At 44.2% G+C, this 13,276-nt stretch overlaps 1 protein-coding gene across 1 annotated transcript in view; it reads right to left on the bottom strand.

Moving 5' to 3' along the window:
- The window catches only part of Pgm5 (phosphoglucomutase 5), a 155,732-nt gene that overhangs the window by 19,917 nt on the left and 122,539 nt on the right, over positions 1-13,276 (bottom strand). Inside the window, exon 10 of the mRNA XM_041660998.1 lies at positions 2,548-2,682. Within this exon, the coding sequence (XP_041516932.1) occupies positions 2,548-2,682 (135 nt within the window). The remainder of the gene's footprint in view (positions 1-2,547; positions 2,683-13,276) is intronic.

Here is a 13,276-nt window from a genome sequence, read left to right as displayed (position 1 = left end):
CTTCCCCATGTCCTTCCTCCACTCACCACCAACTCATCGGTAAGTATGAGAGAATATTTTAAAAACAGTTTGTGTTGGTGAAGTGGTTACTTGACATCAACTTAAACGAAATGGCACGCTCACCTCTGCAAAAGGGCACAGCCCAGACCCTAGCTATAGGGGTTGAGAGTAGCAAGTGAGTATGCAGGTGTCCTGGTTGATCTCTAGGCTAATTTGAACACTTCCTCCTTGAGGTAACAAGTTCTAATGCTTAAAGCTGCCTTCCTTGTGTGCTTTAAATGTCTGAGGAAGACACAATCCATGTGCAAAGTAAAATAGCCAGATATCAGTGTAGTATTTGAAGGGAACTCTGTCCTCATGCAAAATAACTAGAATATAGATGACTACAAGCATTGGGGTGGGTAAAACATATAAAATTAATAGAGCTGTAGACTAGAGAGTACTTTAACAGGTGTGTGTGTGTGTGTGTGTGTGTGTGCGCGCGCGCGTGCACGTGCACATATGCATGAGGGTGTTCTCTGCAATCTAGGTGATGGCAAAACCAAAGAACAATCTAAGGAAGTACAAACCAGCCCTTGCCTGTTGGGCTGCTCATCAGTAGTGACCCTTAGCTTGAATGTCACATCTTTATCTCTGTTAATGGCTAACCAAAGCTTCATCCTCTCGGGGCTCTCAGGAGCAAAAACCAGTTTGTGGCGGAAAGCAGTATTGCCCAAAACCTCCAGTGGAAGGGCCAAAATGGAGCTGAGCAGTGATTAATGTGGGTAAGCCGCCTATGCCTCCCTCCCCTTTCCCCGCTCCTCCTCCTTTTTCCTCTCTCCCCCTCCCTTCCCTTTTCCTTATGGGGCTAGAATTCTTCGAAATTTGGACTATTATATCATGATTGCAATGTATTATGCAATAGGGCTTCAGTTAGTGAGTCAAAGATATGTGCTATTTTAACCAGAAACTCTATTTTTGATACAGAACTTTTAGCTAGATCCTATGCTAAAATAAATGTTCTGGGCCTCATCTAATTGGGTTTAGGGAAGGACTTACTTGTATTAGAGAAGGAGAAAATGACCGTGATCCTAAGAGAAACACTAAGGAAGGGACTCCTCAGCCATTCAAACTGGCAAGCTAGTACACAAACAGGGTGGAAAAAAATGCAGTAATAGGGACTAAAACAAGCACTATTTATGACTTATCTACCCACACAACCGTCTAAAAGCAGGCCCAAGGAGAACTTTTGGCTTCAAGGAAAACCATTTCCAAAAGTCCCATTTGCTTTCATGGACCACCTTGGAGACACATTTGTATACAGAAGGCCTAATGGCCTGGATGAAGTCCAGCAAGGGAGGTAAATAAAAATAAGCAAGTGTCTTAACCACTTGTCCTGTGCAAATAGGGAAAAGAATGCTAAGAAAAAAACAGTCTCAAGTCAGAGTGACTCAGAGCTGGGGAGGCCAGGAATATCATTCCTCGCCTAGAGCGGAGCTCCTGCCTTTCATCTCGGGTCTCAACACGAGTCTTAGAAGACAGTTTTATTTGGAAAGAGAATGTAAGTCTCCATCTAGTTCTTGCAGGGTTTGGTCCTATCTCGGGTGAAATGTCCTCACTAACAAGTTATTTTGGCAGAGCTTGGCCCATCTCTGCATGGAAAGCTCATAATCCTGAGAGGAAGGGCCAGGACTAAGTGTTGGTCATGGACTCTGTCTACCTGGTGATCCTGAGAATGACCCTCAGACCTCTCTTTCCCCCACGTGGGATGATCTTGTTCTCACAGACCTTTGAGTTATGGAAGAAGGTAGAAGAATCTACATCATGATGATGACCAAGTTCATTGAGAGTCTCCAGAGAAAAACAGCATGAAGAAACTCTACTATCGACAAAGGGATTGTCCCAGGCGACAGAACAGAGCTGGAAACACTGAATAGCTGTCCAGTGAGAAACAGCCTGGATTTCTGCTCCTCCACTCTCCCAAAAAGATGCATAGCTAATGTTTCAGCCCAGGGAAGCACCCACAAAACCAGAACAAAGGAAAGTCACAAGAACACCTGACAGTATAGCGTGAGGCACCCAACGGAGTGGGTTCTTTTCCGTCTACTCTGTCTGCCTGCCTGCCGTGTTAGTGAATACAGAGGTACAGTGGTTTATGGCTAAAACATTTGTGAGTACTTCCTCAGTCTGGCAGAGGAAGCCCAGAGTGGTATTTGTATGGTTACCTCAACGCCATGGTTCAATTCAGAGTTTTCCTAATCCCTAAGGTTAATCAAGGGTCTAAGAAATTTGTCTTTCTTATGTGTACAATATTCCTTTTCTTATTAGAACCTACGTTAAGCCACAGGACCCTGAAGAAAGGTGAGTTATCTGGGTATCAGCCTGGCCTGAATCATCCTGGACCCTGGAGAGAAGTTCTGCTTCAAACACTTCAAGGAGTGAATTAAAATTGTTTGAGGTCACACACAACTCGCCTCCCACTGAAGTTCTAACTATCTCTCCGTCAAAGGCCCGTGGGAGCTCTAAGGGAAAACACACAGTGCCAGGAGCAGAGCTCTGATGGTGTACCTGTGGTTCCTGATCGTGACCGCTGGGATCCCTCTCGTAGCTCTCCGCATACAGCCTGATGGTGGCCCGCACACCACTGGAGGAACTGAGCCGGAATATGAGCCGTGATGCATCCGAGAAAATGATCCTCAGGCCCTGTGACCAAGAACATCCCAAATGGCTCAGTGAGCAAGAGAATACACAGACAGTGATAATCAATGCATGTTGCAGAAATCAGAATAGTCCCATACACCAGAGCCCATCAGGGCCAAGCCAATTTCTAGTTGGCTCTGGAAGTTCACTCGAGCGCAACACTGCGGTAAACCCAAAAGCTACTTGAGGTTACCCATTTGTTTCTTGATTCTATGTCTGCTGCTTTGTGGCTAATGTGGGCAGATGTGGGCAGATGTTGAAGACCACATGCTCAGATTTTCTTGGTCTAGAGATATGAGAATTGGAAAAAACAGTGCATACAATAGAAATAGGATAGCATTCAATAAATGTTCTCAAATTCATGGTGTAATCCTTATAAATCTGAACATAACAGGCATTAAGCAAATTATCTATTGCAATAAGAGATATCTGCTCCATCCTTCCCCACCCTACCCTTTTTTTTTTTTTTTTGCAGACTAAGTCTTGCCATGTCACCCAAGCTGACCGTGAACTCAAGGCCCTGTCCCCACCTTACAAGAGCTGGTATCACATGTGTGCACCAACATGCTAAGTAACCGCCCTTGTTTTAAGGCTCAGGTAACCCCCGTATAATTTTAAGCTTAGATTTACCCCTTCCCCCTTATCACAGTAGTAGAACTCCATGACGAAATGCTCAGGGTTACTCCCTCATCCAGGCTGTGAGTGTTACTGAGAACATTCTCACCATCTTAGATGACCGTTTCTCTCTCACCTAGAAATGCTGGGCACCAGCTTGGGGTCAGGACAGAGCTGGGGCCAGGCGAATTAAATGCTACCCAATGTTAAATTTGTTTTTAGCTTAGAACATCCCTGTTTTATGTATTGTTTCTCTTTAGTGACAGGAATAGTCAAAATATGACCAGACTTTTATGACCACAAGACCGTATTTGGACTTCTGATGGAAATACACTGTAGGGCAGCTAACAAAGTCTGATCAGTAAAGTATTAGAGATACCAGAGGGAGAAAAAAGAAGCCACAGAGTGTCTACCAGTCACTGTTTCATAAAAAGTAGGTGTCTTGGGTAACCTCAGTGTCAGACATTTTCCCTATGAATTTATCATGGAAATGTCCCCGGCCTCTAGTCCTGCTGGCTATGAAGCAACCGTCACTAAAATCACACCGTTCCTGCTATGTGAATCTGAATGCCAGTTCCTTACCCCATCCCAGACCTGACCACGTCTGATACAGGAGGGTGTCTGATCCCATCTGCATGGTTGTTTACTTTTTAAAGGTTTGTCCCAATTCCCAAACACAAAGCTTTTGCTTCTTTTAGAGTTGTTCAACACAAAGCAATGGGAATCTGCTCCCTTACTGGAAACCAACTACCAGTTTTTCACTGGGTTAACATATGAAAGTGGCCTATGGAATAAAGCACTGGGCTATGTCCTAGGTATATGAAAGTAAAGGTGCAATGTTTGTCCTTCATCAACCTGGAGTCACCTCTTACAACCATCCAAAACTCATTTCTTAGCTAGCTACCTTTTGCCACCAGAGAGCTGAACAGTCAACAAATCACAGAGCAAACGAACTGAATGGTGAACATGGAGCTAAAGAATTAATTTCCTACGGTCCAGAAAATGCCTACTGCAAATGATGTTCACACCAATCACAGGCCACTGGTTGTACTGCATGCTACACACAGAGAAGACCATTAGCAATTAGTAGGAAGGAGGAGAGTTGGACTTGAAGAGGTGGTATTGGAGTGAATGGCACCCATCTGCCTACTGAGAATAGCTTACCATCATTTCTCTTTTCTAGAACGCCAACCCTAAGAGCTTAACTGAGAATCAATGTTGTTTGAGAAGCCATTACAGACGAACAACATCAGAGTTCTCTGCTGCATGCCTTTCCAGACCCTCTCCACCTCCACACTGCAATTTCACATCCATGTGGAAGGTTAATGTCCATTGTTGACTTCATTTAGAATTACCTAGGAGACACACTTCTGAGTGTGCATCTGTAAGAGTGGTTCCAGAGATGATTCTCTGAGGAGGAAAGAGCCACTCTACATGTTTGTGGGGGGCACCATCCTATGGCTTTGATCCCAACTAATTAAAAGACAAAAGGATGCAAAAGCAGCATCATTCCCCAGCAAGTAGCCTTGCATGCCTGTTGCCATGCTTTCTCTACTATGATGGACTGTATCTATAGCAACTGCACTACAAAATTAATCCTCCCCCTCTTCAGTCATTTCTTCTCAGGTCTTTAATCTCGGGGACAAGAAACAGAACTAATATATCATGTCTGATGAGGACCACTTGTACGTGTGAAGAGTTGGATTGGATTTCTCTGAGATCTGCATGTTCCTTCAGTGAGCATAACAACTTTGCAGCCCATACATGAGCCATGTTCTTTACAGCATGAATCATTATTACTATGAATAAAACAGTAAGGCCAAAGTCACTATCAAACCAGACTTTCCAAGCTTATCATTCCTTAATTTCATCAAAAGAACAACAATAATACCCTTTCCCTTTGTCTTTATTTTTGTGGTTTTTAGGCAGTTTTAGAGGTTGGCAATAGACTAAGTTACCTATAGGTGAAATTTTTCAGGCCCTCTTTTTTGTTTGTTTGTTTGTTTTTAACTCAAGTTTTATTGGGATACAATTATGCCTATTTAGTTAAGGATTGCCTATAGCTATTTTTGTACTATAGTTTTAGAGATTAATAATCATGGCAGAGATCATCTAGTGCATAAGACCTAAAATATTTATTATATAGTTCTCTACAAGAGTGTTTGTTGGCCTTGGGTATAAACAATTACATCATGCGCAGCCTGGAATATTTACCCTTTAACCTAGTAGTAGAAAACAGAAAATGTGGGTAGCGCCATATCAAAATTTCAGTAAGGAGAAATGACGATGATGAAGATTATCATCACGAGATTCAACCTCTCCATTTCCCAGGGGTTCCAGTTCCAGCTATAGATGTATCTGGACTGTATTTGACCCGAATCTGTTGACTTCTGACCACCTATTCCTGCCATAAGTAGATTTAACAAATGGAACTTTTACTTTGCCATTCTCGCTCTTAGTGCATGCTGCTACACCACACTGTCTTCTACTGTCCACGTTCCCAGTCCTGTAGGAATACTGTCAAAGACAGTATGAAGCTAGAAGCGAGGCATTCTCTCACAAGCCAAGTGTTTTGAAAGCCTTTCCTTCCCGGAGGAACTGGTCGTCTTTTGCTTTCTGACAATAAACACTTTGTAACTAACCATATTTCCCTTCTCAATATGGCTGCCAGGACACTTAACATTCAACTTGAAGCTGAGTCCAAGTGGATCTCCATGACTCGTGAAGCTATGAGTTTTTCTTCTCCTGTCCTTGGCGTTCTAATTTATACATTCTCCAGCCTCGATTTCTGTTTCCTATTTTACATTCTAACAGTTTCATTATGCGTTTCTGCTGCCATAAATCCTCTCGCACAGACAAGGCCCAGAGCAAATGGATAAAACAAGTTCCCATGGCAACTTGACACTGAAGTGTCTGATCCACTGTGTTTTGTCTTTAGGTCATTCATTGGCTCCGAGAGGAAGAGCCGCACACACCTTGTTCCACCCCCACTTTAGCTGCAGAGCCAGGACAACGCCAGGCACAGAGTAGGCCCTCCAGAAACACTAGTTAGTTAATGTCACTGCATGCTCAACACCCGGAGTGAGCAATGCTAGGGACCTCACCAGGCAGTCCCAGGAGGATCTTGGGCCCTTTAGCTAAAGAAAAACAAAAGCATGCTCTTTGGGGTGAACTGTGTCTTTCTGGCTACACAATTGTGAGCAGATTGCAGGCTTTGCTGCGCACTGGAATCAGCTGGAAGGGGAATTGTCCATACAAGACAATAGGGCCAGGCCCTTGGTCCAGACAGGGTGACTGAATTTGTATGGGGAGTCCCTTGGGCACTGGGATTTAGTGGCTCTCTGGGTGTACTGGATGTTGCCGATGATCAGGGCCACTGCAACTGTATTTTCAGTGAGTCCCCTTCCTCATGCTGCAGATGGCTGGATTGTGCTACGTGTTAGTTTTCAGATTTTAGCACAATATTCTAAGGAAGTCCCAGAATAATCATGAAGGAATCTATGACTCCTCTGTACTTTTCGTAGCTAGAACATCGGAATGACACAGCCGTGATAAAGGGCAAACATGCATAGGAGAGCGTGCTTGTCTCCTTTAGCAGATAGGGTAAATTATGGGGCTGGGTGGTACAAGAGTTGTTGCCTTAAACCTGCCTGCAGTGCCCACCTCAGTGCTGAAAGCAGAGCTGAACCCACCCTAGATCAGTTGCAATATCACCTACTGCATAGAGCTCTTTCCTCACAAATCCAGACACCACCATAGCCAGCCAGCCTTCCTTCCTTTTCTTCCCTTCCTTCCTTCCTTCCTTCCTCCCTTCCTCCCTCCCTTCCTCCCTCCCTCCCTCCCTCCCTTCCTCCCTCCCTCCCTTCCTTCCTTCCTTCCTTTTCTTCCCTTCCTTCCTTCCTCCCTTCCTTCCTTTCTTCCTTCTTTCTTTCTCCCTCTCTTTCTCCCTCTCTTTCTCCCTCTCTTTCTTTCTTTCTTTCTTTCTCCTTTCTTTTCTCTCAAATCCAGATTTACCCCCTCTTTGATTTACTGTGCACAGACAGTTTGGCGATGGTTCAGGAATAGCAACCAGATACACCCAGGCTAAAATTCTGGCTTGGCCACTCACTCAAGCTGGTGGTCTTGAGTAAGTCCTTTAAGCTCTCTAAGCCTTAGTTTCCTAACTTGGATGAAAAATAGAACAGCCTTGGTTATAGGGTGGCTGGGAGCATCCTTTCAGAAACAGTGTGAAAAGGGCTTTGGAAAGTATCATTCATCATAAAAGACTTGTGATCCTTCCTATGTTAAAGTTGAATGATTCTGAACATGATTTCCAAATAAAGCCTTCACACTGGTACCTTATGATGCAATAGTGCATACTTGTTTATCTTTTATTATATCTTCTTAATATTATAGATGTGGTGGGGGGGGGTAGCACATGCCATACAGCATGCCTAAAGGCCAGAGGACAACTTTTAGGAGTCTGTTCTCTTCTTCTCCATGTGGGTGCTGGGGATTGAACTTAGATCATCAGGCTAGTTGGCAAGTCCTTGGCCTGCTAAGCCATCTCCTGGGCCTTTGTAAACATTAGGCAGATTAAGATTAGTTTTCAGAATGCTGCCTCCCTCTGAAATCACTGTTGGTCTTTTCAATCTCCTGCCAATTATCTTCACCACGTTTGCTGCTGAAATGGATCCTTTAGCAATAAAATACCCCTTCGTTAATAGTCACCAGACACTTACGGACCTGAAAGCCCTCGGGTGCCATCCTGGCCATTTCCTCTGCTTATGCAGAAGAAAGGAACTTGTCAAAACTGGCACAGTGTTGTAAGACAGTAAGAGCCTCTAGGTCTTTTGACTACAGGCAAACCATCAGACGTTACCCCACATGAAAGTGCTTATGTTCATGGATCACTTCTCATGCAAACATCTGACCAGATCCTCCTGTTTTGTGTGCTCCTCTAAGCTGGCTCAGAGCCTTATGCAGAGTAAGTATCTGATAAATGTTTGACAAATGAATGTTGGAGGGGTTGTTGTTTGGGTTTTTTTTTTAAAACCGACATGTAAATCAAGGCAGAGAGATCTTCTAGTTGCTAAATCCATGCAGAGCCGCCAGATGTTAGCTTGGAGATTGTAGGACATGTTGCAGCCAGGCAGGAGGAGGAACTGTGTATTACCAGCAACTGCTGGCAGCATCTGACTTGCTCAAATGCTGATGTAGGCTTAATTCCAGGGGAAAACAGCATATGGCCCTGAAATCTGGTTCTGGTACAGCATCACATGTACAGTCTCATGTGGTTGGCCGCATGAGGCATGCAAACCTGGAGGCAGAACAACCTTGGAAGATACTCTGAGCCTAACGCTAATGTTATCTCCCCCAGGAAATCCCGGCCATTTATCTGGAAAGCGTCAAGGTGAAAACATTGCCATGTAACATCTGAACCATATTTTGTAGGAGAAAGCATGCGGCCCATAGAGCAGGGGATTTGGATGGAACATACACAAAGCTACACGGATCGCCTATTTTCCTTTATTTAAGTCACAGCATTAATTGGAAACATGAGTTCAAGAATGATTGAGTCAGGCTAGTCCATATAGGGCCTTTGCATGAGTTACAAAACAAGACCCCCTCTGGGTGGAAATGGGACACAAAAGCATCTCTCCTCTCGGCTAACTTTGGACTTTGGCTTCATCTTCCTGATTAGGCTAGGGGTCTTTGTACAGTGTGCCGACCACACACCTATGCCCAGAGACACAGTCTCACTTAGGCTTTGTCTTAGTTACTTCTTGATTGCTGTGACAATACACCATGGCCCAGGCAACTTAGGAAAAGGAAAGCTTTAGGTGGGGGACTCAAGGCTCCAGAGGGTTAGAGTATATGACAATCATGTCAGGAATCATGGCAGCAGGCAAGAAGGTTTGGAACTGGAACAGTACCTGAGTGTTTGCATCTGGTCCACAAGCATGAAGCAGAGAGAGACAGAGACAGAGAGATGGGAGAGACAGAGATGGAGGAAGAGGGAGGGAGGGAGAGAGTGGTCAGTAACAGGGAACAATGTGGGCTTCTGAAACCCAAAGCCCATCTCCAGTGACACACCTCCAACAAAGCCATGCCTTCTAGTCCCTCCCAAGCAGTTCCATCACTCCAGACCAAGCATTCAAATATATGAGCCTATAGGGGCCATGCTCATTCAGGATTTTGTTTTTAAAGAACCAACAAGCCCCTTTGGGTCCAACAATTAGCACAAGTTAAAGAATTATCTGGGGAAAATCAAAGCCAAATAGGACTTAGATGGGTTTTTAAAGCACCTGTCTAGCAAATGCCACCTTAAGCCATGAGAAGCTGCTTGGGTTTTCCTCATCAAAATCCTGACCATCAAATGTGGGCCAGTGGAAACAGATCACATACATTTATCCATTTCTTTCCTCGAATTATTGCTCGTCCCTGTTCACTCCACACCACACTGGCCCTGGGTCTGGGAGACTTTGGATTCAGAAATACTTCCCCCAGTCACAACATGTCCTCTCCTTCAGTTCCTGGGAGAATATTTGGCCTTTCCTTCTGTACTGTTTTCTGGTTTGGGCGACCCTCCTGAACATAAAGAGATACTAACATTTCAGTAAGAAGTTCCTGTTACTGATGAACACTTAGATGCTCCTCACAGTTTAGAAGACAACCCTAAACCTACCAACTTTTTCCAGGAGAAGTTAATTTGTTATAACTGAACTCTCTAGAAGCATAATGGGGGCCTCCCAGCTAACAAGAAACCATATTCCCATCACTCTATTTTCCTAGCAGTGACAAGAAGGTAATTTTAAAGAACTGACTATGTGTTTCATCCTTGAAGGACAAGTAGGAAAATTTCAGGGAAACTGGATACTAGAAAATATTTTTCTAATAGTTTCCAAGATGTCCTACTAAGAGGCATACTTAGCACAGCAGATAGCTAAGTTGTCTTCCTTTGCCGTGACGACAGTGTTGCAGAAGTGTCGAAGTCTAGAATTATAACTGTAGGTGTCATAATACCCCATGAGATTGTCTAGCATGAATCCTGTGTCAGGAAAACTAAACAGTCATGCAGTTACATTCAGCTGAAGAAAGTCACAGAGTGTGATGCGATGATCTCACCTGTGCCAGCTCCTGCTTACTCTCCTGGGTGTGGATTAACCGCCATCTCCCTCTGAAGAGCTTTCTATAACCCTGATCTGCATTCGTTCCTCCGATATGTACGCCCAACTAAGTTCTTTCTACATTACACTGCTCAGTCAATTCTGCAATAATTACAAGTTCAACATCAAGTTACCTCTCCAGCTAAACTATAATTAAGCAGAGGGCAGGAATCTCAACTGCCCTGTTGGATTCTGAGCGGCATGCAGCAACTGTGTGCATGAAAAAAAAAATCAATTCAACTACCTTCTTCATATTTTCCTAAGTTAGGACAGGAATTCATATTTATCACAGGGATTGTTTTTCAACACCACACTAGAGACCTATTATGGTAACTACACACTTCTGTTACTCCACACAGAAGGATTACTACATCTGTGTGCCAACTTTCAGACTTAAATAAACTTTATTGGTGCCTCACAAGTTCAACTGATTCATTTCCAGAGTTCCGCTTCTAGATGCGCAAACCCACACTCCAGTAAATGGCACATGAGAGAGCAAAGGCTGGCTGTCACTGTCAGAGTCTCCTAGATGATGCATTGATAATGATGTGATTGAAGCTGACAGATGAAGCTGAAGATGGACCAGTTATCCCTAGAGAGAGAAGCCCTTGGCCTTGGAGTTCCAGCATCCTCAGTGAACACCATTCAGTGGCCTTTGCGTTGATGCAGTAGATGCTGGTGGCTCAGTAAAAGTCTCTGGATAGGGGGTAGAGAGGATGATGGCACCTAGGGACAAAGTCCAGCACCATACCCCAGAACTGAAGTGTGTATTCCAGACTGCCAATGTATTTTCTTTATTGTGTCTAAATACTGAAATTAAAAAGGACAGACCTAGTCCTTACGTGGTAAATAACAAATCTGAAAACAAATGCCCTTCACAGTAAGCCTTCTGCTGAACGGACTTCTTTCTCTCAGGTTGAGGAGAACAGTCAACTGTTTCATGCAGCCTGTGTAACTCGGAGCACTATCATGCTACAGTGAGCCCAGAGTCACACGTGAGCAGACTGGATTTGACTTTCCTTATTAGCTAACCGGTACACATTTATTTATGCCAAGTCTTAAATATCAGCTGAACTGATAACTTGCAAATTATTTCATCACTGGTAGGATTTTCTGATTTTTGAGCCAGCTAAATGGAAATGCAGACGATTTGTGTGCATGAGCAGAAAAAAAGCAGTCTCAGTTGCTTAAATTTTGTTCCTGAAGTATCGCGTTTTCTCGTTTAAAAGCAAATTTTCTGATATAGGTTATAGTTCTGGGTTGAAGTGTCAATATGCCAGCTCTCAGTGGCTTTCCCAACGGCCCTTCATTCACAGGACCAAGACTCCCGTTTTCCTACTGTTATCACAGGCAGCGTCTCATAGCTGTGAGCACTGAGTAGACAGGACTGAGGCTACAGGCAGATGGGATGAGGCAATGGTAGGAGACTGTCTTTGTACTAAACCATTCCTTGGGATGCTGGTGGTAAAAGGGAGAGAGACCCAGCACCAACAGTGCCCTGGATAACTGCACCCTTGAAGCAATACTCAGACTGGGAACATCTTAAACTACTCAGCGATGTGATCAAAGTGCTCCCCTACAAAACACTGGCTTGTTTTTCCCACTCATATTTGAAGAAAGCAACATTCGTCACCCATGTGACTCAATTCTACCTGAGAATAAACAGTGACAGATTCCCTCCCCCCCCCCCCAGAAGAACGTGGAAGAGCTGCAGCGGTACCACGCCTTATCAAGCTGTGGTTTCTAAATCCAAGAGACTCTTGGTTCCGACTGGAGTAAACAGCTGGCACCTTAAAATCAGCCACAGCAAATCCCACAGAGCCTGGAGACACACAGGATCCAGGAGGCCCTTGGAATTCAGGATGGGGTGGAAAGCTTCAGGGCTTCCTTCTTGCCTCTGGAGTGACCCTTGCAGGATTTCAGGCAGGGCAGACTTCCCTTAGATATTTCCACAGTCAAGGGGCTGGCTGGGACTTATCACTGCAATAGGAGTTTAGCTTCAGTTTGGTTGGAAAAGCATGTCTACTTTATCTCTAGGGATGCCCGAGGAATGGTTCTTTTCCTGTTATCTGTTTCCTGACTCTGACCTCGAATTAAGGACAAAAAGGGAGGAGTAAGCTGCCCTAAAGCACAGTTCCCTTCCTGAATCAGAATGGCTGTGTTGGGGGGGGGGGGCAGAGGAGGGGAGAGAGTATGTGAGTTGAATCACTGAGAGATGATTCAGACACCAGAGGCCCGCTCAGATCCTCACAAGACATCCTGACAAGTCTACCTTTCCTTTGTTTTTCCTACTTTATGTGGCTCTCATCGAAAGCCCCTATCTCTCCATCACAGGGTCTTCTTTTTGTTTCCTTTGTTACAGTGTTAGGAGTCAAGGCAGAAAAATGCTCAACTAACCACTGATACATCCCTGGTGGTCTTGAGGTTGCTTAAGTAAGCTTAGTTAATCATATACTAACATTCCTTTTGTACCTCTGAATTCCTGAATTCACAGGTAGTATTTAATTTTCCCAGTGACTATGTGATATAGCCATTTATTATTCTTATTTTCTCAGATAGGATATTGTAGGGAGAGTAAATAAGATAATTCATCAAGAAGGTGGAAGTTCATCTAATTGGATTTAAGGTCCACTCACTACAACGGAGTCAATGCCTGGTAATGTAAACCTAGCCAACTAACTGTGACTGGTAAGGTCTCCAGGGCCTTAAAGGAGAGCCCACTACTGCCAGTTTCCTAAGACAGGTTAATGCCCAACTGTATTCTAAACACTTATCCTTACACCCACAAGGGAGTGTAGCCTTCACCCCGAATTAAAGACACTTCTGTTTGCAAT

Source organism: Microtus oregoni, unplaced genomic scaffold (genome assembly GCF_018167655.1).
Source record: "Microtus oregoni isolate MIOR12 unplaced genomic scaffold, Mior012 000012F_ref0000307, whole genome shotgun sequence".
NCBI classification, from domain to species: Eukaryota; Metazoa; Chordata; class Mammalia; order Rodentia; family Cricetidae; genus Microtus; species Microtus oregoni.
This window is presented reverse-complemented; position numbering and strand designations above follow the sequence as displayed.